The 27,665-nt window shown below is 42.8% G+C and overlaps 2 protein-coding genes across 7 annotated transcripts in view; both read right to left on the reverse strand.

The window, feature by feature from the left end:
- ndrg3a (ndrg family member 3a) overlaps positions 1 to 4,028 on the reverse strand; it is a 39,679-nt gene extending 35,651 nt beyond the window's left edge. The window contains exon 1 of one of the 3 annotated variants that reach the window (XM_078247843.1): positions 3,845 to 4,028. The gene's annotated coding sequence lies outside the window, so the exon portion shown is untranslated. The remainder of the gene's footprint in view (positions 1 to 3,844) is intronic. The other 2 variants (XM_078247841.1, XM_078247844.1) reach the window with 2 other exon arrangements.
- Positions 4,029 to 5,436: 1,408 nt separating this feature from the next.
- phf20a (PHD finger protein 20, a) lies at positions 5,437 to 26,741 on the reverse strand. 4 transcript variants are annotated; one of them, XM_078247847.1, is made up of 18 exons: positions 26,595 to 26,741; positions 25,523 to 25,636; positions 24,509 to 24,615; positions 19,199 to 19,370; positions 18,452 to 18,536; positions 18,026 to 18,102; positions 17,294 to 17,897; positions 17,098 to 17,148; positions 16,744 to 17,013; positions 16,381 to 16,575; positions 16,102 to 16,197; positions 13,737 to 13,892; positions 13,139 to 13,317; positions 12,932 to 13,031; positions 10,103 to 10,298; positions 9,473 to 9,911; positions 7,543 to 7,723; positions 5,437 to 6,802 (listed from the first exon to the last, which is right to left on the reverse strand). In XM_078247847.1, exons 3-18 carry the CDS (start codon positions 24,589 to 24,591, stop codon positions 6,660 to 6,662), a joined length of 3,027 nt encoding a protein of 1,008 aa, XP_078103973.1. In that variant the 5' UTR covers positions 24,592 to 24,615; positions 25,523 to 25,636; positions 26,595 to 26,741; the 3' UTR covers positions 5,437 to 6,659. The 4 variants fall into 4 exon arrangements, with proteins under 4 accessions (XP_078103973.1, XP_078103972.1, XP_078103974.1 ...); XM_078247846.1 differs by lacking the exon at positions 25,523 to 25,636; XM_078247848.1 differs by lacking the exons at positions 13,737 to 13,892; positions 25,523 to 25,636 and having other exon boundaries at positions 26,595 to 26,740.
- Positions 26,742 to 27,665: the final 924 nt, after the last annotated feature.

A 27,665-nucleotide genomic window follows, 5' to 3' on the forward strand; every position in this document is an offset into this window, starting at 1 on the left:
CATTTCTGTCTGAATTTGACTGCGTCTAGCAGGAACACAGCCTGAGGGGAAGGATCTTCAAACCACCAGGGCATGTATCTGCCATTTGCTCTGTCACAATAACAACTACTAAATGATTTTCACTTTCCTGGATGTTCCCTGGATCAATAAAGTAAGCAGAGTATGAAATGATTCGTGCTCCGTGCAGCAGCCAACCACTGTAAATAAAGCTGCATGCTGCTTACATGTTTGAGTTTTAAAAAGCCTATTGTGCAGTGTGTGCCCGCTTATAGAGAGGCAAAGTCCCTCCCCTTACGGTGAAACCCATGGGACCCTATTTGTGAAAGAAAAAAAACATGTACGGCAGTGAACAGGGAGAGACAAATCATTATTTGCTCCGGTTTGAATTGAGCGATGAATTACACATTATGATGTTTGTCATTTTAAAATATCATTTTGCAAGTGAAGGAAGTCATAGTTTGTTGTAGTACCACTTAGTTATGTGTGAAACCGCTCAGTGAACTACATACCTCGTCTCGCAGAATATACAGCACGTCACCTTGCTTGCTGCTCGGCTTGCTTGCTAACTAGCTCTGTTCCACAACACGTGTAATGTTATCTTACCTTATGCAACAGAACGAGCAAGACCAATAGTAGCTTCAGCGAGACGTCACTTTGGGGCGAGTAGTCTTTCTAATTTTGTTTTTTCTTATACGTCAACAGTTTTACGACAAACGGAGACTTTCTTCTTCAAAATTATCTTTTAGTAATTAATGGCTCAATTCAAACGGGATCAAATAAGTGTCTCTTGTCGGTGGTCCGGTGGTCCACCGGAAGGGGAGGGAGTTTGCCTCTCTATTTGTAGATCTATGACAAAGTGGGAACACACACACACACACTCAAACCTTTTCAGAGTGGAAATAGTATCTCTCACTTAAGGAATAAAGAAGGGCTATAGTTCAGATAAACACAATCAATGACAACCCTCCAAAACTAAATAAAAACAGGACACTGAGGGTAGTAACGTGATGCAATTTGTGAAGTTAGTGAAAATAAACTGTATGTGCAGGTGTATGAGGGGAGGTTCATAAAATATATGATCCTAAATAAACAGCGGCACTGAAGGACAGTCCAGGGCATCCAGAAGTCCAGCTTGGCCTGTATCCATCACTTTGGATCAACAAGCTTACCACCTGTGCCCTGCCTCTCCTCATCACCACCTGCTGATTTCATTGCTGATGCTGATAAAGAAAATCCCTCCCATCAGGGGTGTGATCCAGCAGAGTGTCTGAAAAATGTGTGGACCCTGCCGCTGCTGCACACAAGCGTGCTAACGACGGTCTCTGGTGTTTTGTCATTTATTTGCTTGCTAGAAGTATATTTATCCTCAGTTCCATCCATGCAGTAAAGACTGATGGAGCAGGGACAGATGGGATAGCTGTCTGCATATGCTGTTCACCTGGGGTCAAGAGGGAGAAGTTAACCTTTAAGAAGTTAACCTTGGCATAGAGGTGTGAATGCATCAGCTGTTTTTGTTTTGAAAGCTTGAAGCTCCTCTGCAAAAGCGTGTGCTGTAACTCTAGGCCTGGTACGGCTTAAATTACAGATGCAGTTCAGTTACAAAAACACAACAGCAGCACCAGCGCTCCTTAGAAGTCCCAGTAAATGTCCATGTCTGGCGCAGGTTTTTTTTTTTTTTGCCCTGCAGGGCTGGCAAACCAGTAGACTCAGTAATGCTGAGGTGAGAGTGAACACGAAGCAGACTGACTGTCAGCACAGTGGCTTAATTACTGTCTCCATCTCTCCAGTGAGCGCTATTCCCTGACATTCATCCCTGCAAGAAATCCTCTTCTACACAAGAGCACTTCTCACTTTGTATGTACTCTGTAATCCCTGTAACAAATTTTGTGTACGTAGTAATCCATGCTGAAAGGCACCTTAATAGTGTAATTTCCTGATGTTTACACATCAAGACTACTTTAAAAGCATTCACTTAAGAGAATTAATGTCATATAAAGTAGTACAGTACGGTTGCATAATGCTGACTTTGTTTTCATTTTGAATGCTCGGGCAAGTTTTAATTTCTCTGAGCACTTGTGGAAGCTGGAATCCCTCCACATTTGAAAAGAATATGAAAAAAATCGGACAGCTTTAAAGCAAAGCGTTGTAGTAAAACGTATTCAAATTATTCAAAATGTCAGTGGGGGCTTATGATCAGGGCCTAGAGAGAACAGGTGAACACATTTCCTGGAGATTTCAAGGTCTCACAGGCAATGTGTGGCTTAATTAACAACTTTTGACACTCCCATTAGTTAGGCAGTAGGTTTTCACTGTAATAATCAACCAGGAGTGGTCTGCTTTCAACGATGTGTCACTAAACCTCAAACTACCCACCATCTGCTCCTTCTCCTGTTTTCAAAACAAAAGACTTGTTTACAGATCAACTTGCAGAAAAAAAAGAAGCTTTCTGTTAATAGCTAGTTATCTTTTAGCGTTTCCAGTCTTAAAAACAGTCTTTTATGACAATGTTGAGGGTGACAACAAATGCCTGGTGGTTGCTTGTTGTGTAAGCTCTATTCAACCCCACAGTATCCGATTACGTGACACTGTTGAGGGCACTGTGGGAGATAGAACACCCAAATTTAATTCCACCACCATGAAACTTTAACTTACAGATTGTGTATCTTTGGTACTTAGTGCAAAGGTTATAATGACCTTCTACTGCATGGTATTTCTTAAATATCCTATAACTATGATTACTTTAACATACTTCCTGATAAGACTGACTGGGAAACTGTAGAACACAATGTCCTTTTAAAATATATGCCAAGATGACCGTAGTTGTTTTAGGTAAGGGGGAAACACCTGATGCCCACTCGCTTACACTTCCCACCTGTGTGACCTTCGCATGGCCACCAGTGACATTCATACATCATGTGGTGTATGAATGGAGAAACACTTGCAGCTACGTCATTGTGACTGACGATGGATCTGTCAAGTCCAGACTCGGAGAGCGTTAGGAAAAAAATGTTCAGAATAAAAAGTAATATCATCTACACAGTACAGTGACACCATGAGAGACGACAAGCCACACATTCAACACAGCGTTGGGCTTATTAAGATAGCTAGCGTTATAGGTTTCCTCTTCAAACTCCAGACAAAATGACATCCTAACTGTAATTAATATTAATATTCCTCTAATACACCTACACGTAGCCTACAACTTATATTTTATTATACTCAACAGTAAGTTTGTAACCTAAAACTGTTTTACATACTAGTAAAACTAGTACATAAGGTTAATACTTAATTTTTCTACAGGGATTTTTATCACTGTTCATCAAGCTATAAGCTATCAGGCTAACATTTCTTCAGTTGTTTGAGCTCGGTAATTTACAATGTCGTGACAGGCCTTATTTTATATAGCTACAACCTAAGTTATTATTTAGCAGGTAGACAATGTAACAGAGAGAAAACTAATACCAATACGTACTACGCGCTAACAAAATGAAGATACGGTGTGAAAATAGCAGTTATGTCGCATTACTGTTGAGAGGAGCAGCAATGAACTCAATTCAATAGAACTGCAATTTTTCGAACTGAACCGCTTCGCTCGCGCTCATTCAAGTACTAGCGTTAGTTCCACCGGTGATTTAAACGTGCGTTTTTATTAAGTACAATAACGGTTCGTTGTTGTTCTGACGGCTGCCACCATTCCTCTAACAAACGCAGCGATATATAGCTAGACAGCAACGTGAACAGGTTAGGCAATCCACCGAGCTGAGATAATCTCCTGTGGCATCGGACACATCTGTAAATGGTGAACGTGGAAATGCTACCGCGAAAACACGGATATAAGACTTACCTCGTCGGTAAAAGAAGTGTCCGGGGGGTGGTGAGGGGGTTCCAGTTAATTTCTCTTCGGGTATATTGTTGAAAATCAACGTGAATGTGTATATTTAGGTATACAGTACACGATACTCCTGCCTGCCGCGCTTCCTCTGCCTCAACTAGTATTTCGATGCGAGTCTGGGCGGAACTACCCGCTGCGTCGCAGACACCGCGGATGAGCCAATGGGAGGAGGCGGTGCACACCACAGATAGAAGGAGTGAAACAGGAGGTCTCACTTTGCTCCAAAATAATCAGAATTAGAGTTTACAATCTATGGTACAGATACAAGGGATTTGACTCTGGTTTGTTGTTGCTCTTGATGCACTTACACCGTTAGACATGGAGCTAAAACAAGGACAGCAAGCTGAACAAAGGTAAACATAAACATTTGGCTACTATTTACAGATATAAACTTGGTACTGGAATAAATAAACAGAATGATAAATATATGTTGCTTATATACAGGTAGCGGTAGATGGATATATGACAGTATATACAGCATATGTATGACATCTATTTATATGTTTACAGTATGTATTTAACACTATAATATATAGTTTACTTGAAAGGTGGATGCTTGGTGTTACAGGGTTATTGCAAAGGGATCGTTCCTGACACTATGGACTGGTGTTAAGTGCTCATCCTAGTGACAGCCTGTGAAGACGAGACTCTGCGCCCCAAGGCACGGGGAAACGAAATGCAGAAGGGCAAATGTATTTAAACTGGACTCACAACCTTACATTACGTTTTATGCTGGATACCAATTTTATTTTAAGCCAAGAGCAAGAGCTGCTCAGTCTTGGGGTAAAAATGAAAGGCAGACAGTGCATGCCTGAGAGTAAACGCCCACTTTTGTTGAGGTAAAATAACTGCATTTATTTATTTGATTTGATATCAACGGTATTTTTTTTTTTTTTTTTTTTTTTTTTACTTAGTCCATTTTTGGTAATATTCCAACGCCCTTAAAATAAAGAGAACACATTGACTTGACATTGTAAATTCTTAGTGGGCAATATCTCAGTTGTAATCTATCATTACATGATGCTGGGTCAAATTTTGGGGATTAACCGATTAGAATTCTCATCAAATTTATATTTTCAATCGGATTATGTAACCGCAGAAAACGGCTATAATAAAAACACATTGAACGCAATGTCTGTCTGCCCCCCCCAAAAAAATAAAATAAAAAATAAGTCCCTCTCGTTCATACAGTTCTCCAAACTGCAGCTGCCCAGTACAACCACTGCTATTTTCGGGAGGAAGCTCTACTGTAGAGTTGGATGTTGAATGCCTTGCTCAATAGCACCTCGGCAGGGTCTCTTCTAGTTCTGAAAAAGATCAGTAAAAAGCAGAGGCCTTCAAGACTACTGCTACCCCCAATTTCAATCTGATTGTATAAGAGCACAAATCAGATGCAAAAAACATCAAACTGAATGATGCAACCGTTGACTTCACTGGTCCTGTTATTGCCAGGTGGATAAATAGGATGACAAGGAACACCGTTTTTCAAAAACCCAACATTGTCAGAGACACAATTGACAAAATAGCCAAGAACATGCCCAAAGTGATTAATAACAATGATAGTTTATTTATGGACCAGCAAATCTGTTTGCATTGTTTTTGACATTTCCCTGCTTCTAAGCCAGACACTTACAGTACATTAGCATACAATATAAGAAGTTGGAGAATGTTTTCAATAAAGAGCACATTTTTGAATATATTTACAAACAAGCCAAATACTGTAAATAAACAGATGAAAAAGAACAGAAAAGAAATATACAGGTCTTCTAAGTAGTATATGTCACTGAAAAAGCACAATATGCTAGGTTAAGAAAAGACAAGTCCACATTACAGTATTCAGTGAATCATGGGTCAAGTGCAACAGCAACAATGCAAATAGTAAGTTGAAGTAAGGGATACGGTAACTGACAAACACACAAACGTTAACTGATAAAACTGGAACAAGGATGAGGGGACTGTTAGAAAAGAATTACATTACAGTTTAAGACAGAAGTCACACTTGTTACGTCTCTAAAACTGAAAATAAGATGCCTTTGATTCCAGACAAAAATAACTTCACAGTGTAGTATAAAACAAACCCTAGAGTAGGTCAAAAACAGAAACAATTATTTGTAGACTGCTGGTAAAGTGTCCTTACATACTGAATGTCTTCAAGTTACTGTCTGTCCACACTTACAGCAACAGTTTTAATGCAGTATGGCATGGCAGGTGACCAAAACTAAACTTTGGGACATTGTTGATGCAAAAACAGTGACCATTTGAAAACATGTTCAAAAAAACTATAGCAAAGAGGCTGTGTAGGCTCAGGAACTCGATTGCTATTTCAAATATAAAGCTTCTGCATGTAAAGCACTGTGTACTGAGAGAGACAGGGCAACCTTAAGCAGTAGCTCAGACAAAAGGCATCCATAAGGTTTAGAGTTGCATGGGAACCATAGAAGTGTAATCTGGTCCTAAGGATTTTCTCCTGCATTTACGAGGTTACTTTTTGTGTTCAATCCTGATTTATGATGCTGACTTTCCATACATATTCATATAAATATGAATATATGACACTGGCAGGCCGAAGCATTGGATTCCACCACATAACCTTTTAAAAAGGAGAAACAGCTGCAGAAGTCAGGTCAGGGAGAATGTGCTGAACAATCTGAGTCTTGCACTTGCATTAATATCGCTATCTTTGCAGCCAGAGGCCAGTGAGCTTCCTCGGCTGCACCGTTTTTGATGCTGTGTAGGGGACTGAAGCCGCTGCTGTTCTCTGGTGCCCTCATGTGGAGCTGTACAGGGCAATCTGCTGCACCTTGCTCAGCTGTGTCAGCAGCCGTTTCATGCGGTGTTTAAGCTGAGGCAGACGGGCCAGGGGTTCAGGAGGCTCCAACTCCCCGGTGTAGTCCAGCCAGCTCTCCAGCACTGAGGAGGACGAGCAGAAGGACCAGAGGTGAGCACATGGTTACACATCATGGGCCTCTTTTAACCCACAGAGACTCTGTCCTGGACAGGACTGGGAGTGTTAGGGTATGCTGGTTTAGGCCAACCTAGGTGTGAGATGCAATCCTCACTATAATTTGTGCCTGGGCTGTTGCATAATTTCATGAATCATCAAATGCGTTTACACAATTTGTCACAACAACTAGTCACTTTGCAGCCAGGTTTTAAGGCCACCACAGCTAAGGTAGGAAACGCATCAAAGCAAGACTCGGCACAGAAATGTGGAAATTCTTATAAACTCAGTAAGTTTTAACAGTCCTTATTGGAATTATTAGCCACACCTACTAGCTAATGGTTTGTGATCTCGCCTGAAACGTAATATGTTACCAACATGAAACAGTTGGCTGCTAACGTTATGGACTGATGGACCACTGACATAAGCAGTTGTCATCTTCACCTTTTAAAAAATCTAATCCCAAAGTTTCCTAATTTTGTTAGATTAATTTCATTTCTTTGGCACGACCTCCAGGTCCTATCCTCCTCCACCTTTTGTGAACCGTTTTCATATGTTGAGAATAAACACTGGAGTTTTTTTACTTTTACATCGACTCTGTCACTATTTCTTGATTGTCGTGTTGTTGTCACTGAATCCATCGAAGGGGACGGAACACCTGCTACAGAGACAAAGTTAGTAACCAGGTCAGGGCCACTGCAGGTCTTACCGTCCAGCTCCCGCTCAATGAAGTCCATCCTGTGCGAGACCTCGTCCTGGACTGCATCTATGTGATCCAGCAGGTTGAGCTGCCTCTGTTGATGCTGCCTGCTGTTATCTGCAGCCCCTCCAGGATCTCTTCCACCCTCTTCCCTCATCTCAGCCTGGGACCAAGAGCCACCAATTGAAGCCTAGAGACATTCAGGTGAAATCATCAGACAAGACTTTCACTTCAACCAGGTTTAGACCTCTTTATACAAACGCTTTCTGCCAAATCAATGCACATGATTAGGCCTGTCACAATAACAAATTTTGCTGGACGATAAATTGTCCCAGAAATTATTGCGATAAACGATAATATTGTCGTTCTGAGACCATTTTCATCTAATATAATGATAATGGAATAATAATGCAGGTACACCTTTTCAAAGATCAATAAACTTTTATTCCTAAGGAATATTTAACACTGGAACTGGAAGACATTTTAAATATCCACAATATGTCTTTGATCTCCTTTCGTATGTCGTCTTTCACGCTGTTGTACAGTTGTGGAATTGCCGTTTGTGACACGTATGTTCTCCCAGGTAATTTGTACTGGCTGTCAAATGTTTGCAGCATTCGTCGAGTGTTTGTGCGATAGACTACAGACTCTGTACTACATTTAACAATTATTTATAAAACATATATAAAATATATAATTAATAAATTATATCTATGTGGCTAGCTGCCACATGGCGAGTAAATGTTTGTCTTCATTATGGCGAAGGTGCAGCTACTTTCTTCTGCTGTCTGCAGGTTGGAGCTTCACGGGGGCGGGCCGACACCCACCCACACACGACCCGAGCCCGACAGGGCCGTGTTTGGACAGATATTTAGAAGTTATGGTCGGGCTCGGTCACATCAGCGCGGTAAGGCATTTGTTGTAAAATGGTGCTGTGGCTCCTTTAAGAGAGCTCATTGCGTGTGGGTGTGTGTGCTAAGTGGGCAGAAGAGAGACAGAGAAAGAGGAATCAGACGTGTTGTATGCAACCGGAGCAGAGTTGGTGGAATAAGTTTATGTTTTGTACACAGTGTGTGCGGTGTCCGAGATAAAGCCCAGACTGAAAGCCAAGATCATTCATTTGCTCACCACAAACGGGATTTTAACCCCGACGTTATTCATTTTATAACGTCAGCCCTGGAGGTAACGAGTCTCCCCTGGTTTTCTGACCACGGTCGGAAACGAAGCAATCAGGAAAGGTTAACACATTGAACGTTTGAACAGCTTATTAACGTGCTCTTGTTGCCCCGTGTGCGCTGATGACCTCATCTGTTGACATTTCCGAATGCCTTCCTATGGTTGCTTACAACTAGCATTTCTCTGTCTCTCTCTCCCCGCTAGGAGTCCCTCCTAACTGAGGCGACATGCCTACACATGATTCACGCACACAAGAGATAAACAACCGAAAGGGGTTGCTACTACATGATTGGTGGTCAAACAAAGGCTGAGCCAAATCCTTCAATCACTGTGTCACGAACTGCAAGAGGGAGTTAAGAACTTGAGCTTTGTAAAACTTGTTAACTACTTAACTTGAATCTAATTTTTTTTTACTGCATTTGGTGGTCTTTGTACTTGTACTCTGCACAATGACAATAAAGTTGAATCTAAAAAAACTTAAGAAATTACTAGATTCTCACCGCTCTCTCTGGTGGACATCTTCTCCACAGCAACCGCAACTGGAGTCATAGATACTGTAGTATTTAAGTGCCATTTGACTGACAAACCTCATATTTTCTCTATTTATAAATCCTGTGTTTGTTTTGAGGAGCATATTTTCAATACTCCTTCAAATGTGATTTTACAGAAGGAAAAATTATTTCTAGGTCTCATTTTACTACTCTATAGTGACAACTCAGGCTGCACTTTAATCATCCCTGTCTGTTGTAGAATAAGGCCTAACCTTGGAACTGGTGCCTGTTGATTTTGGCTTGTCCATCTCCAGCAGGCTTCCGTAGCGCTGCTCCCGCTCCAACAGTTCCTCTGTGCTTCTCATGCTGTCCTCCAACTCTGAGCCCTGTCGGGTCTCCACCACCAGCCTCTGCTCCACCGCTGGGTAGTATGCCCGTGGTTTCTGGTAGCAATGTTCACTGGTAATGTAAGAGTCCTGGAAGGATGGGAAGGGGAAGGAGCAGGACGAAGAGGAGGTGGCAGATGTAGCAGCCCGGCTCAGCTTCTCCAGAGCATTGGACATTAAAATTTCACCGCGACTCATGTCCTCATCAGGAGTCACAGGAGATGGAGCTGCATCACTGCCACGACACGAGTCAGAGGTGGTCCGTGACCTCTCCAAATGCTTCCAGGGCTGCCGCCACAGATTCAAGTCCGGGTGAGTATTGCTCCTGAAAAGCCAAAGGAAAGATTAGACCAGTGTGTAAACATTGCATTATGATTAACTCATAAAATGTTCCATTATAACTGGGTGATTTGGACAACAATAATTTATGTCATGATCCACATTTAATTTGACTTCATCACAGAACAGAACCCCCCCCCCCTTCCAAGTGTCTTCATGCGATTCCTTTGTACTCACTGTAGGACGCTCATCTTGAGCTGCAGACCATTGAGGATCTCTACTACGTGGTGCACATCTCCCAGCAGCTGGTGGGTGGTGGTGATCTTCTTGGCATTTTGGTGAGAGTAGTTCTCTCCCAGGAAGGACAAGCCGTACATGTGACCATTGCTCAACCACTCACGATCGTACCAGTAGCGCAGACTCTGCCTCTGACCTGGAAAATCAACGTATTGCAATGAACTGTTATCACATGCAACTACTTGTTCAGAAATTACAACTCAGAATTATTTGCCAGTAAAGCTGTTATTGCAAATAATGTGATTAAGAGTCTCTCTTCAAGAGCTAGAATGGGTCTGCTTTAGGGGTGTAAAGATTCACTGATACGAATCCAATCCAATCCAGTTGTATTATCAAAGATACGATACACGGACCCCTGGATCGATCTAAATGGACCGTTGAAAGAGACGTGTGTGTGTGTGTGTGTGTGTTTATGTGCGAGGGAGACAAAAGCCTCGTCATATGTATGATGAAGGACTTGGTTATTCATGTTCGGGGTGGCAGGGATCAGCCAATCAGTGCCTGTTTGGATTTGCAGAAAATACATGTGCCGACTGCTAGGTTGTGTTTTTGGAGTTAGCGGTGAGAGGAATACATCGTGGATACTGTGAATTGTACTAGATGCGGTCTACAAGTCATCCATCCACACGTGCGTTCGTGCGTGCGTGTGTGTGTGTGTGTTGTAAGTGGGCAGAAGAGAGACAGAGAAAGAGGAATCAGACGTGTTGTATGCAACCGGAGCAGAGTTGGTGGAATAAGTTTATGTTTTGTACACAGTGTGTGCGGTGTCCGAGATAAAGCCCAAACTGAAAGCCAAGATCATTCATTTGCTCACCACAAACGGGATTTTAACCCCGACGTTATTCATTTTATAACGTCGGCCCTGGAGGTAACGAGTCTCCCCTGGTTTTCTGACCACGGTCGGAAATGAAGCAATCAGGAAAGGTTAACACATTGAACAGCTTATTAATGTGCTCTTGTTGCCCCGTGTGCGCTGATGACCTCATCTGTTGACATTTCCGAATGCCTTCCTATAGTTGCTTAATAAAAGCTTTCCACACAAAAACGTAGCCTACATGTGTCATCAGTATGAGAAAAAAAATGAGATTTTAACTGTGTTGGGCTTGGACACAAATTTCTTAATGCCTGTCGGGCTCGGGCCGGGTTCGGTCACGGCTCTGTCGGATGCGGGCCGGGTTTGGACAGAAAAATTCGGCCCGATCCGGACTCGAATACATAGATAAGTGTTTGTGTGGTGTGGGTGTGTCAAGTTCATATTGACGTTTACATGTTGTAAGATGTTCAGTTACATTAGCATTAAAATCCGCTAGCCGCATGCTAACGCTCACAACAGTATTATTGTGCTCACATGTATACTCAATACTGTATCATTATTATTTGTGTGTTCACAATGGCTGTGTAATGTGGACCTAGGTTTGAGTTACTATCTCTAAGATTACAGCAGCAAGGAGACTGTTTCATTTAATATGGAGCTGATGTGTATGCTATTTGGTTATAAGTGGCTAGCTAATTAAGTTGAAGTTATACCATTAGCATGTCCTAGCTTTGCTATTCCCTGGTCCCTTTTACGAAATATATATTTATTTGAAGGTAGGCAATGCTTCTTTTATAGAATTGGCTTATTTTATAATGGAAAATGAATGTGTTTACATTAACAGTATCTATCAGATTGAATCGTATCTCATTGAATCGTTCCATAATAAAATGTAGCGTCCCTGAACCGTATCGTAGCCCACGTATCTAGACACGTATCGGATCGTCATATAAGGGAGAGATGCACACCCCTAGTCTGCTTGCTGGCGTAGTTGGTTGGATTGAGGTGATTATAATATTCCTTAAGACGTGGAGAGTCCATATGCAAATGCAGTGTGCAGTCATACAGCACAATGCACAAATGTGAGGCAGCTTCAGCTTGGTGCACAGTGCTAAGTCAACAAAATACTTGGTCTACGATTCTCAGTTTCACAAGCAATGTTCACTTGCTCCGATCACGCATACCAGCTCACTCCCCCACCTTGGCAGTTTGCTCTCAAAACAAGTAATTTGTTTTTCTTTAGCTAAAAACAGCTACGATATAAATATCCAGCTCTTTATTTCCACATTTATTGTGGACACACTAAGGCCCCTTTAGGCCTGTATTATTTAGGACTATGTTCCGCTTAATGTTACAAAACAACGACCAGCAGGGACAACATTTACAGCTCATTATTTGAAGAAGGAAAAAAAAAAAAAAAATCAATAAGCCAAAAGGCAACCTGCAGCACAAACATTCTGTAGTTTCACCGTTTTGTGATATTGAGGGACACAAATGAATGGCTCTTCTCCTATTTTTATCATCACTCTATAACTGGCAGCATATTCTGGTCTGTGCTTGTCCCACCGGGACCGAGTTCACTGTGTCCTGGTAAACATCATTTTCTTTTAGCAGAAAACAGGACAACGTTTGATGCGCAAGAACATAAAATCATCGGGCAAGATCAGTGTAAAGCATAAACTTCATAATCACAATGTAAAACAGCATTATTATATAATGCACTGTCCATTAGTGATTTTAAAATACATACAATTTCCATAGTAATCTTCAATGTCCACTGTTAATCGTACACACCGTCATTTTTCTTATTGTCCACTAGATGGCAGGTAATACTTTGTCAAGTCAAAGAGAAAGCCTGTAGTGTTCGCTACCAAACAGATGCTTTGATGTCAACAAATCTAAAATGACGACAGTGTGTAATTTAAAGCTAAACGGTGGTGGTGTTTTTCCCTCACCTGGTGGGTCTCTGCAGATGTAGCAGGTGTATCGGTCTGGAACATTGTCTTCCAGCAGGCCCATGCAGGTGCCATGCTGCCAGCACAAACAATCTTCACACTGAGGGAAGGACACGCATGTTTTATAAAATAAGGCAACCCTAAGACTAAGAAAAGTGCTTGCAATTTAGACATGCTACAAGTGGTGACAAAAAACAACCAGCTCACCTGAATCATGAAGTCATTATCTTCCTCCACCTCACAGATACATCGCACTATCTCTTCACTTGTGTCCACAGCACCGGAGTCCACACTCAGGGGAGGCGTGGTGACGTCCAAATCCACCCCAAAGTCATCGTCACTCCACCCACAGCTGTCAGTGGACCAGTCACTAATGCTATCCTCATCTACAATAACGGGCACAAAAAGAACTATTGATTTGTCATGGGAATGACACGACAGGAATGAACTTTTCCTGTACAATTTAGTTTAATTGATATTCTTAACCTCTACAAAATGTGTTGCACTATGTGAGTCTTCATGATTATTTGTGGATTACATGATGAAGCAAGCCATAGCAGCAAAGAAGAGCTCAGGATTCAATCAACCAAGCGTTAAAACAAATCTGGTCTCATCTGTGACAGCAGCCAGTTTAATTCTGCAGGTCATGGTGTGTTATGAGCAACATGCGACAGATACCAAACTAGAACAGCAGCATGATGGATTGAATCCAGAGGAAATAGAAAAATGGAGGGGAGAGGAAGCCACGTACAATCACACAGACAAACCAACACACACACACACACACAGTCACAGAGATACCCACCATCCACATGTATCTGCTGTGAGTAGCTGTATCCAGGCCTGCTGGGGTAGGCCTCAGGCTTGTGATTGTGTGAGGGGGGGAATTTGTATGGCAAATTCAATTTGGACTGAAGACCCAATACTGAGATGTCAATATTCTCCTCACTACCTGTGTAGTCTGTTCATACAGGGAAGGGGGGGAAGCAGACGTAAAACAAAATGTCAACTTTGGAAATCCATCAGGAGGTGACAAACTGTGGCACAACAAACATGGACAAATGATAGACTCAAGAACAGTCAGGGACAATCAATTTGATAAAATCCATACCGGCCGTATTTCTTGAAATAATCAATGTGGAAGGTAACCTACAGTATGTGTGTGCATGTCAAACAAAATGTACATAGATGTGAACGCCAACTAGGAATAGAGAGCACGGTGTTGGATTTGTGTTTGTATTAAGCCCGGACACACCGAGCCGATAATCGGGCGTTGGACAGTCTGGCGAGGTCAGTGACTCGAGTCTGTTCGGTGTGTTCCGTGCCGTCGTCTGTCTGAGGGGCCGTCGGCCTTCATTTTGGCCGATTTGACATGTAGAATCGGCGGTGCGGGCACTGCCGGCAGTTGGACTCAAATGACCCATCTGATTGGTGGAGAGCTAACCTGGAAACGGGGAGCGGAATGAGCGAGACTGGAGTCTCAAAATCTGACAAAAATCTTTTAAACTGACCTTTGTTGATCTGAAATGAAGACAGATTCAGCTAGGGCTGCACAATTATGGCCAAAATGATAATCACGATTATTTTGATCAATATATTGATCACGATTAATTATCACAATTATTGGTTGATTTTAACCAAAACTAATTTTATTGTCACATAGGCTAATTATAACTGCTTTCACATCCATATTGTGCTACATTCCTCCTTTGTTGAAGGAAACTATGAAGCAGTATGCCATTTCAGCTGTTGTGCGACCACTTTCCAAATTGCACGTTTGCCGTGAAAGATATAGGCAATGCAATTTTCTGTTCATGTTAACGGCGCATGTTAAAATCCGGTGCCAATAGGGCACCGGTCTCTATCGGACAAAATAGCAACACGGATTACGGTCCCATTTAAATGTTTGCGTTGCGCTCTGATGCTCCAAAACAGACGTTAGAGGCAACAGAAACATCGCTGCATGTCACGCTAGTAAACACTAATAACAAGTCACACAGCAGCTAACGTTAGCCTACCGTTAGCTACAGTAGTAGCTGGATTAAACACGGCTAAAATGCTGACAGCTAAACGGCGTAGTGTGTCTGTATTTCACTGTAGAGGATTCCAACAGCGGGACGTACACCAGTCTGCCGCTAAAGCTGTGAGCTAAGAGACTCATGCTAGCACTGGTCACTGCTGTTGTCTGAAAAACAACACAGACGGGACAAAATGTTGCGTTTACTGGTAAACCTTGTGACCGACTTATGTCCGACTGCTATCTGTTGTGGAATTGTCCTCACGTTACTCTGTCCTCTGTGACTGTCTACATCTAAACTAAGCTGCGCGGTGCAGGGAACAACTCTGATTGGCTCATGGAGGATCAGAGAGTGGTTTACGGAGCTTTGAAAAAAAATAAACGTTGATACAGAGCGTTCTATGAACGGAATGAAGCATTTTAAATATCTCTCCATCACGTGAATTTGATTGTGGGAAGCCAAAATCGTCATTAAAATTCGATTAATTGTGCAGCCCTAGATTCAACGACTGCACGGCCTATTTTTCGCTTAAAATGTTTTCAGAAACACGTTTCTGTGAACTATTTTAGTACAACATGAGATCGTATTCTGAACGAGCCGCCATGACAGTCAGTCTTTGAATTTCCGGAGAAACCAGACCCACGTGACGTGTTCGTCCAATCAGCTGGCAGTTTTCATTTTGGGGCGACAATACAGATTAGCACCGCCTGCTGTTATGGAGACGTATTACGTCTCGTCGCTTTGGTGTGTTCTGAGGCACTTTTTTGACCGACTCGGGGAGACTGATCAATCCAACTGCCTTTTCTGCTGAGGGTCGGCCGTCTGGTTAGTGTGTCAGGGGCTTTAGTTAATATCAGTGCCACAACAAAAGCTGGCTTTTCATCACCAGCACTGTTGAGTTGTTGTATACAAGAGCAAATGAAAGCTATGATGTAAAAGAAATGAGTTTGAGCTTTCTGATTGGCATAATGGAGTGACAGAGGCCAGCGACAGATTAACACTCCCACACACAAAGGCTCAGCCACCACACCAAGAGCAGTGAATTGGGGAGTATAATGCTTTGCAGGCTAGCCATTTCCACAATGTCACAATGAGTGCACATGCAGAGCAGCAGATATGTGAGGAGGCCCGATGCCAGGGACCCCTTCTTACCAGACTTGGCCTTCTTTTTCTTCTTCTTCTTCTTTAGTTTAATGCGGAGGAAGTCCTTCTGTTTCGGTTTCTCTTTCAGTTTGTCTTTTAATGACCCTGTGGACAAATAAGTGGCAAACGGTAAGCCTTGGTTGTGCATAGCTATCGCAGCACTTATCTATTCTAGAAGCAAAATTGTACTGTAAGATGGAAACTAACAGTGAACGGGTATGGCTATGTAACACAATGCAGTCATTTTGTCACTTAATAAACAACACATTCATACTGCATGATACTGACCAATGTCAAAGCCACTCTTGTCTGAGTCCTTGTCCTGCTGCTGGCATCCGTTCCTGTCCAGCTGGTTCTCCTTGCTCTTCTCCCTCAGCAGTGCCCTCTGTTGATGGCTCTGGGTGTTGACTGCAGGCGGGGCTGATGTTCGCCTGCCTGCAGTCTTCACCTCTCCACGGGAAGCCGCGGCAGGCCCAACAGAGTCTGAGAAAAATAAAAAAAATAAGGCCAAATATAAGCCCAAAGCTCTGATATTTCCACATGGCTGGAAGTGCAATACATACAACGCAGCCTTGATTTAGAATTGTAGGATTAGTGATTAAAGCGTGTCATGATTCAGCATTTCTGATCTATAGATAGAGGGGAACTTACGCATAGAGGCAGAGATGGTGCGCCTTCTCTTTGGGCCATCCAAACCAGTGGCAGTAGCCTGTTTCTCAGAGGCCCTGGTCTGGACATTCCTGGTGGGGCTGTGCTCTGCCTCCTGAGGCTGCTCCTCGCCATGATAATATTTCATATGGTAGTGCAGCAGCTTGGCCTTACGGAACGACTTTGTGCAGCCGGGAGCGCTGCACTTAAATGGGTTGTGGTCGAGGTTGATGGACAAGACGGGAGGAGGTTGGTTTTTGATAACACGGTACACTAAAACAAGGAATAACATAAGTGGCAGATCAAAGAATGCAAATAATAACTGTATTTGTCTAATAGGTTTTGAGTTGTACTCACAAGGTTCTCTGCTGAATCTGTTGGGGTTGTGGAAACCCTGCTTCCTTACCGCTACCGAAAGAAAGAAATGAATGTATTTACTTTGGTCTTAAAAGTATGCCCAGATGCTATGTGATATTCACTGCACTCAGTAAGTTGTTTTCTCAATCCTACAGATCCAATGACATTTCTGCTAATTAACTTCCTTAACACTTACGTTTCACAGGCTGGGGAGGAGGCACGTCCGCGGCAGGCTGAGCGCTTTCCGATTGGACGTTTGGCTTCTGCTCCACATCTCCATTGGATTCTGTTGTTGTCGTTGTTGTTGTTGTTATAGTGACAGGCACCTGCTCCATCTGTGCTGACGTTTGAGTGGGAAACTCTGGGTATGGCTTGGGTAACTCTGTGTATGGCTTTGATTCACTCCCTTCTGTTTCCACCTCTTCCTTCTTTACCTCTCCATTTACGTGACACCTTTCTTCGTTTTGCGCATAGTCTTCTTCTACCTTCACCCCATTTGTGAGTCCCATCCCCTTTTCTACATCCCTGGGCTTGTCCTGGTCTGCTTGCTCTGACATTTCCTCTTCCTGTTTGACAGTGGGTGCAGCCTCTACCTCACCAATTGTTTTCTTGTTCTTCTCGTTCACCATCCCCTCTTCCCGCTCATCGTCCTCACTGTTGCTATCCTCCTCCTGGTCGGAGGTGCTGCGTCTGGCTCGCTTGTTCTTGGGACCTCCGTTCTCCTGAGGCCTCCTGTCTCTGCGGCTCGGGGCCCTCCTGACCATGTTCCTTTCAGAGGACCGAGACTTCCCTCCACCTCTCTATTTGTAGGCAGGACAAAGAGGACGTTTGGGAAACAAGCAGAAAATAGCACTCAGACATGACTGATGTAGACAAAGAATACATGACTACATTAATATGGATGTGTATGCTCACTTATGACATTTACCTCTTTAATAAAAGGCTTCACGTGTATCCCCTTCACTGTCTGGATAACGCCATCATAAAACTTCACAGTGTAGGATGCTGAGGGGAATAAAGGAGAACTGATGCCAAACATGTTTTACACAAGAGCCAGCTGCTAGTCAGGTAGCCGATTACAGACTAGTTGTGAAGAAGCTACACTTCAATTGTTCTTTTCGTTGTTATTGTAAGAATTTCCAATATCACAGCTTCCTTTATGAAAACAAAGGGAAACTTAACTACTGTAAGCTCCATGTTGCACAATCAACACACAACTTGAATAATCAGCGTAAAATCTTTAACATCTTCCAAGAAAAATCAGCTTAAAGTTATTTTAATTAATAACTTGAAATATTAAGGATGCATGCAGTTAAAACAATTAAAGATAAAACCTGAAATGATTGATACCCACCATCTTTATTGACTGAAATGACCTTAGCGGGGTAGAAACGGCAGTCAGACCAGCTGGCCAGAACCTTGTCATTCACATGAAAGCCCTGGAGGAAGGACAGTGACATTCGATCTGGGACATACTGTAGGCATGTTGTCAAAATCTCACGGGAGGTGGAGCTGTTAAATGCTAACAAAACCATTGTTGTTGTTACAGCTTTAGTAAAATGACATGGTTCTCCAATTCTACTGGCAAGTAAAAGTAGCAGATGCCCATTTGGCTTATGCAAATTAAACCCCACTACTTCGACTATCCGACAAAACACTCCAGGGTTCGATTAAAACAGACCAAACTGCTCCGGTGTGAAAGCAACCTAAGAACCCCTCTATGCAGGAATACACTATGGGACAAAGGCTAGAGGAAAACAAGATAACCCACAAGTGAGGCAGAACTTCCAATTTCTCTATGCAACACAGGTCAAAGCTAGGGTTGGGTACCGAAACCCGGTTCCACTATGGATCCGGTTCCTACGCAAACGGTAGTATTCGGACCGGATTAAAACGCAAATTTCGGTTCCGACTGAAATATTTTCCCTCTGTTGCTCCGGACAGCGGCGGAAAACTCCAAAAAAGAGCCTTTATTTGATGTCATTTTTCAAGAATCGGTATCGTTTTAAAAGTACCGGTTCAGCATCGGAATCGTAAAAATTCAAACGGTACCCAACCCTAGTCACAGCATGCATGAACAGACAGTGTTCCCTTAGCTTACAGGTACAGGAGCGTCGTCCTGCAGGCCCTGCCGCCTCAGCTGAACCCTCTCAACAGGTCTCAGGTAGGGACTTGTCCACTCAAACCACTCGTCGTAACGGTGGCTCCACTGGCGGTAATGGATCAGTACTTTTTCACCTTCGTAGTCAATCTTCTCTATGTTGGCAGCATACCTACATGACAAAAGAAATTCAATAAAGTGTGATTGGATAGGGAAATGTTTAAGCTCATCTTTATCCTTTATTCTAAACATAAATGAGGATGGCAGGTCAGTAGAAATGTGTCAATCTTGAAAGGGGTGATAGAATGCAAAACCGATTTTACCTTGTCATAGTTGAATAACGACAGTTCGGTGGATAAATAGGACATACATAGAAGCTCAAAATCCCATTGATTTCCCTATCCTCTGCAAATCTCTCATTTTGAAACTGCCACTGAAAACGGGCGAATCTCAACAAAGCTGGAAGCTGACGTCAGCATCCCAAATCCATCAAATAGTCTTTGTCACGCCCCAACATTTGCATAGGCTACACCACTGACCTGAGGTCAGCTTAGTCTTCTGAATCTAGCTAGGTCATGCAGATCTCCAGAGGTCCGCTATTTAATTACCAAATTCACTTCTGAGACTTTTTTTATGCGAGAAATCAACTATGTAGAGGTCAAATATGGGCCGTTTTATGAAAATTGATGGCTAATTGCAAATTTTGTCCGACTGTGTGTCGCAGTTCAGCAGGAGCTCAGCAGGCTACGTGACAGCGGCCGGTGCTGCCTCACCGCCCGGCGTGTCCTACTTCATAGACTCGCTGTGAGCTAGCTGGATCTCCGTCACGAAGGGAAGCCCGCGGCGCTCCATACCCGCGCAAAGTCACCGGTTCTGGGTAACTGGACTATAAAATGCAGAGGCCCTGATGGAGCTCCAGGGCCTGCAGCTAGCCGCGATTCATAGGATTGAAGGGACAGTAGCAGCTAACGAAATCCCTAATGTTCACAAAAATGCATTAAATTGATATCGGACACCATTGTTAGCTTTATAAGACCTTGGGGTAGATGTTATGCAAGTGGCGTGATGACATTCAAACTGTAAATATACAAAAGTTATGCCAAAAGTGTAGCAACAATCTTTTCCCATAGGATTAAATGGGACATATAGCCTAGCTTGTCGACCAGTAGCCGAGAAACGGTGACTTTCACTGGGTATGGAGGTTGCCGCTTTCGTCAGACTGTGTGAAGCTCCTAAAGTCCGACACATCTTACTAAATTCGCAATTAGCCATCGATTTTCGTAAAACGGCCCATATTTGAGCTTTATATAGTTGATTTCTCGCTTTAAAAAAAAAGTCTCAGAAGTGAATTTAATAACGAAATAGCCCGAAAAACAACGTATAACGTTGCAGTGTCTGAAATATGAGACCTGCTGTCTCGTCTCCAATGTGTTTCTATGGGGTTCGCTCAAACCAATCAGCGCGCAGCTCATCTAAATATTCATGAGCATACCATATTTGGAAGAAAAGTTCTTGTTCCAAATAGAGCCATATTCACAGGGTAGTTAAGGGCAGGGCTCTAGAGTGCGACCAAAATTTGTAAGGGTGCGACTAAGATTTTTCCTAGATCGCACCGGTGCACCCAATGTCCTCGCATCCGCTGCCTCTCCACGAACGAAGCGATGTCGTTTATATCGATATGGTTTAATGTTGCGTTACATGACCCATTCCTTCTGTAAAGTGTTTGGATCTCTCCTCCGCGCAGCCCCACCCCCATGGCTCACCTGCAACATGGAGAGACACAGCGCCGCCGGTCCACATGCTGACATTTCTCTACAGTTTTAATTGTTATTAACAACAGCTGTATATTGTTAAGTATGAGAGGGAAACCTGTATTGGTACCAGTGTTTCCACTGGTAACTCTCTGTTATTGCGGCCGCCACGGCAAAAAACACATTAGAAGTTGTTAAATGCAACCAACTTCAGTTCGTTGAGTAGGCTAATAGCGTGTGAGACGGAGCCTGCTGGACCTGGGCGAGAGATGTGACCCGCCAGAATATTATAGTTCATAAAAATGCAGCACTATACAGACATTTCATATCCTACACAAGACGTGTGTAACGCCGCTGACCCGCCAAAGTGCATTCGACCCGTGCTGGACCCATTCATAATGAGCCAGCCGTCACTCTGCGAGTAACATACCCTTCAGTCCATCGCACTCCCCCTCTCCCTATGTCTTTCTGTTTTTTTTTTTTAAATGTCGGCCTTTATTATGATAGGACAGCTGAAGACATGAAAGGGGAGCGAGAGGGGGGAATGACATGCAGGAGAGGGACACAGGTCAGAGTAGAACCCGGGCGTCATCTCTCTTTTAATGTTGTTGAAAACAACTGAAGGAGCTTTCTCAGATAGATAGATATATATATATATATATATATATATAGATAGATAGATAGATAGATGCTATTTATTTCAGATAACTTTCATGTGTTGCAGCTGTATATTTTCACAAAGCAAAGGAAAAATTTGGGTGCACCTAAATTTTGTGTTGGTGCACCTAAATAAAAAAGTTAGGCGCACCAGTGCAACCAAGGCAAAAGGTTAGTCTGGAGCCCTGTAAGGGCCTAATAAAACAGCATTCGGGCAATTTTTAACCCAACCAATGTTACATACCCTATTAGGAGACCTTAAGGAACAGTGTAAAATACCCTATATAATCATTCTATCACCCCTTTGAAAATGTCAAACGTAAAGAAACCCAATGAATCTTGAGACACTGCTTGGTGTGCTGGTGGCAGTGTTGGGTGTTGACATGGTACTATAAAGTGATTCATTTTTTTTTATGATTACAATTTCAGTACAACATTAGAGTTATAACCTCCAGTAACACACTGTTTTACACACATTTTAGGAGGTGAGCTTGTTTGTCCTTTAGCCAGGAGTTGAACAGGAGGACCTGTATCAACTGTATTTATTTTTTTATGTGTCTGTCAAAGGACTGGGCTGACGGTCCATGGTCCCTAGGGCTGTAACAATACACCAAACCCACGATTCGGTTCACATCACGATTTTTGACCCACGATTTCATACAAACCTTGATAATTGGGGGGAAGAGGAGTTGGAGAAGAGTTATACTCAGTAAACGTAATACAACTTTCTTTCTGCCACATGGCATCGTTTTGTCATTGATTACATGCCACTTTGCAACACAGTAATACAACAGAGACCTTATTTATTGATTGATTTCAATATCAATCGATCCAGCACCAAAGATTCTTTTGTACCTTAAAATAATGTTTCCAAAATCGTTTCAGTGGTTCATCAACTCGTAACAGGGTAGCGGATCTGTAGTTTGAATGAGACATAAGAATAATGGTAACGGTAGGTCCCAACCTGTAGGGGGACCGAAGAAGAAAAGTGCTTTGGTGTTGCCAAAGAATTTCTTATAAGGGAAGAAGTTCCACTCTCTCGTTACTTCCGGCTTCTGAACTGGTTGCAGTTCCACCAGAGTTCCATATAGGGGGCGCTCACAGGCCAGTGCAGAATGAATGGGACTCTATGGAGTTATACTCCTCAATATCCACTTTTCTCAGGATATCATTTTTTGTCTATGTCTAATTTGAATGTTGCATTTGAAAGGGGAGGCTAAGAAAATACACACTGCTGGGTGTTAGATTTTTTTTAAAGTGGCTTTTTTGTTCTAAAAAGCCTTTTAAAATGTCAATGATGTCATACACACATACAGCCAGAGATACTGCTTTAGGGCAAGCTCTGAGTCGCTTCCTTTGTTCTCTCGAGGCATCGACAACACAGCTGACAGGTTAGCCTCTCCCTGTTAATACACATGCTAGAAAGAGGTTTGCTAATGTTTTAAAGACCACGCCGAAATATTCACTCTGACATTCTGGTTCTGCTTTGGATGCCGTCAAGCGGGATCTCCGATCGTAATCAGTCCTTCACTGACCAATCAGCATTCATTAGCAGAATGCTAGCGTGTTATGGGCAACAACGACTCAACCTGTAAGAAATCAAAAGGACACAAGTACTCGTTCATTCAACTGTCGACCTATAATCCATGTTGAACTTGCAAAAACTACAATCAAATCTGAGATTTCTCATCAACAATCAGGCGAAAGAGACACATTTAGCCGTCTAGCTCCATAGAGTCCCGTTCATTTTGCACTCGCCTGTGATCACCCCCAGTGGAACTGCAACCAAATTTGACAAGTAGCTAATGCTAATGCTTGGTCTATAACATTAGCTAATTCTTGGTGGGTAACATAAGATTACGACATCGTTCAACACGCTCAGTTATTTTTAGTACGATTGTTTTGACCACGGTTAACAACTCTGGGCTAACCCATGAATTCATCAGTAACGTTAACTGTATAGATAGACGACTAATCTAATGGGAATTTAGCCAGCTAGCACACCGCTGTCTGTCTGCCTCACTCTCCCGGTGCTGCAAGGCTTCAGTCGGGATGAGAGCTGACAACAGCCCCGGCCCGGGGACACATCCACAGTCAGCCCCCAGCCAGCTAGCAGCCAGGCACTATCGTTACAGCAATCCAAACTCGGTCAGCACTTTACTCCAGTGCTAAGGACGCTAACGCCAGTTTACTGAACCGTCAGGAAACAGACCCAGGAACCAGAGTCAGAACAGCAGCCATTCGTAATGTTACACCTCCGTTAGCGTTACACCTCCGTTAGCATTACCAGTGTTTGTGCCAAAAATCTCCTCCCTGCCGAACGCCCCCCCCTCGCGTTTAGCCGTCTTTACAGTTAGCTAAATTTAAAGGGAGTAAGGCACCAAAACGACTAATACTAATTTAAAGACGTGTTAGCATTGGGACGGGAAGGATAACTCTGGGAGTTGGAAGGGGTGTGTCGCGAATTCGGTTTCATATCGCATATCGTTACAGCCCTAATGGTCCCTCATCCTTGCATAAGAATATAGAGCATTTGTGATGGTGTTTCATGTTATAATGCTCCATGACATGTTTTATCTGTTCCACAGTGAATATTGAACTTTGAAGATACTTTTCTGGCAGAAAAATCGCAATTCGATTCCCCCCCCAAAAATCGTTCAGTCCTAATCCAGATCAAAGGCTGCTTGAGAGCACATACCCATCAGCAGCTGTTGTTTACTAGCAAAGGAGCAATGATAGGTCTGAGTGGCTTTCTTCACTCTTTTCTTAATCTTTTAACGTTTGATAAGATGCAGAATAGCTAACCCAGGCCTAGAATGGAGAGAATGAGAATTTATGAGATAAGAGTGAAGGAAGTGAAAAGTTACAGGGATGGGGAGGAATGAGCGAGGCCATGACTCACCAGTTTTTGAGGTTGTCTCTGGCCTCAAGCTGAGCTCCCACCTCAAAAGATATCCCTCTTCTGTTAGGGGGCGTCTTACTCATACTGCCCACATCAAGGCTCCCTTCCTGTACGCATACGCACACACACAAACAAACAAACACACACACACACACACACACACACACACACATTAGCCAATAAACATACAAATCAAAACTACACCCATATGACCTTGGGTACACTACTAAGAAACCCACATTGTGCGGAGCCAAGAACACAATACACATGACTATCAAGGACTTTACAGTCTGTCTCGTCTCCCTCAGGTCATCACTAACAATTATCTCCAAAAGACTGTGGCAAATCATAGCTTTGCACCGGAGTAGCAATTTTGGTGTTAAAAGGCAAGTACGGCACTCCCATTGTATGACAGCAGACCAATAATACAGTCCAGGCTGGGAAAAGGTATTAAGCTGCAGATTACACGTTGTAAAACATTGTAAAGCAAGGGAAAACTGATATATTACGGTGAGCCATGTACCTCAAAATGGTGATGAAATGTGTAACTAATGCCAGATGTGCAGTGATCACTAGAGAGCTAAGAAACGACTTCACACAGGTTCCTGATGATATCTGATTTAAGTATACAGTATTATTTTACTCCATATCAAAAAGGCACAAGGTACAGAGAGAAGGTACACGAATGATATCTTGTCAATAGCTTTCACTTCCTACTGTTAGCACCCACCAGTACAGTAAGCAGGTAATTATGCACCAAGCTAGCGTTAATACTCGACTGATGAACAGTATATTGGGTCCTTGTCTATGCAGTCTCAAATACAGACCCTTAGTCTGCTGCTGATGTGCAGCCCCTTAACTAAAATAAGGGCTTGGTGGAGGAGGAAAATCTCTTTTTGTCTTCCCTCCGGATAACAGCGCCTCCTTTGTCAGGGAAACAAGCGCGCTAAGCGGCGCCCTTTAATAACAGCTAAACGATTCAAATGACTAAATAGATATATTACAACGTCTTACTTTTGTCCAGGGTATAGCGGACTCGGTTCACCATAGCGGAGGCAGTCTGGAGCGATTGGCTTTCAGTGTAACGTACAAACCGGATATCTGCACACTACTCGGCCCACGTGTTTTCTGGTCAGCCGATTTCACGTACAGACACAATAGAAGACAATGGAAAAGCCCCTTATGAGTATTCGTCTGCAGCAGACAGATACCTAGCACGGCATCAAAAAGCAAACTATCATATCCAGTAAAATGTAATATGTAAAATGAAAATGTGCTTTTATGGCCAGGCTGCACAAAGAGCCAGACAGACGGCAGCGTTGCACATGCAGGGCGCAAACCGAGAGTTGGTGATGGCACAATCACGAGTAAGGAAATGAATGATGATTATCAATTTAAATGGTTACATTTTGCAATGATTCATTTAATCGTATGTTGACATTTTACTGTAGTAAACTGAGATAACAGCAGCCCACACATTTTTTCACGTACACTTCACAGGTCTCAACTGTTTCTTAACAGCAAACAACGGGAACACGTTGCCTCGTGTTCACCAATGGTATATACACTTCTACTGCTAATTAGAGTTTTATAACCAGTGGGCGTAGCGCGAGAAAAAACATCGACGACGTCAGTGCTTTAGGCAAATATAACTGGTCAAAAGAGTCTGGTGGGTGGGATACTGCCATCTGATTGGCCGTGCAGCTGTCACTCACAAAGCTATTCGGGGCCTCGCGCTAGGCCCACTTGCCACTTTGTCATACTTTTCGTGCTGTAAAAGAGCGGCGGTGAAATGCAAAGCATTAAACTTCCCCAACTGAGAAACCACATAGCATTAAAATCACCCAGTGTAAAACCATACAGCGTATAAGAGACACACCGGTAATTACACGAATAGAACTAAATGTGTAAACGTTTCATTTTATTACCTACTTCGTCACGTTTGTTTTGAACTCAAAAGCCGACATGCGGCACCACACCATCTAGCTACGCCGTTGACGCATCCACCAAACCAGCCTCATTCGCGATGTTATGAGGGATTATAAACTCTGAAGCGATGGGGAGGGAAACAATTTGGGTTTCCTACCTGTTCTCCAGTCACTCTTTGTCCGGTTGGGTGTAAATTGTGCAGTGTAATCCCTTTAAAGTGGTGGTACCGCCGCCTCCGCCTGCCTGGTCCAGATCACGCAGTTGAATTTCTCCCAGTTGCATTCACCACCGGCGCGGGCAGTGTGGCGCTACATTGCGCATGCGCATACAACGGCCCAGTGCCCTCAAGTATTACGATAGCATAATTTACACTTGAAAAAAGAAGCAAAATTATGTTGCTTTTAAAATGTCCTGTTTATGTATTTTCATAAACATGTAAACATTTGTAAGTTGAAGCACTTTAAATATATTTTAAAAGGACCTAATTGAACAAATCAAGCTTTTAAGACATGACGTGACTAATATAATATTCTCACCAGTTAATCAAATGGAGGCCAACATTAGCCTATACCTTGCTACTCTTATATATGAATAGCCTACATTTGGATCCTTCAGGGAAGGCACTGAGCAAGTTACGTTATTGTTCACATCTCTCTACAGATCAGATGGGCGCATAGCTCCACCCACCGTCCACCCAAAGTAACTGTTATGTTTATTTACAGGAGTGGAGGGTGACCAAGCTAAACTCAATTTTGGGTTTGCCCACCATTTTAGGCTGGCATAAATGTCTTTATGTAATAAATGTATATCGTAACCCATATTAATAAACAATTGTTACCATGTTGTCTATCTATCTACCTATTCATCTATCTATTTATCTATCTATCTATCTATCTATCTATCTACCTATCTACCTATCTATCTATCTATCTATCTATCTATCTATCTATCTATCTATCTATCTATCTATCTATCTATCCAAACTACTGGTACATTAAAAGTATACTTAAATACAACACTGTTAAATAAAGAAGAGACACAGGTGGCAGTTTTGTGGAGTTATGTGCATAAAAGGACAACAGTTGAAGATTGGATGAGTGAGGGTAATGCTGTGTGACAGGATGGGGAGCGGCTTGTATCTGTTGTCACCTGTTGTGTAGCCAAAGCTGACATGAGAGATGCCCTCTATGGCTGTAGGGGGTAATTATTAGATACATGAATAGATTGT

The sequence above is a fragment of the Sander vitreus genome, chromosome 4 (genome assembly GCF_031162955.1).
Source record: "Sander vitreus isolate 19-12246 chromosome 4, sanVit1, whole genome shotgun sequence".
Lineage (NCBI taxonomy): Eukaryota > Metazoa > Chordata > Actinopteri > Perciformes > Percidae > Sander > Sander vitreus.

Coding starts and splice junctions, on each gene's coding strand:
- phf20a (XM_078247846.1), bottom strand. CDS start 24,591: ATGAGTAAGACGCCCCCTAACAGAAGAGGGATATCTTTTGAGGTGGGA. Junction 13,032..13,138: donor ATAATGACTTCATGATTCAG/GTGAGCTGGTTG, acceptor TCCTTCCCTCAG/TGTGAAGATTGTTTGTGCTG. Junction 7,724..9,472: donor CAACAGGCACCAGTTCCAAG/GTTAGGCCTTAT, acceptor GAATGTCTCTAG/GCTTCAATTGGTGGCTCTTG.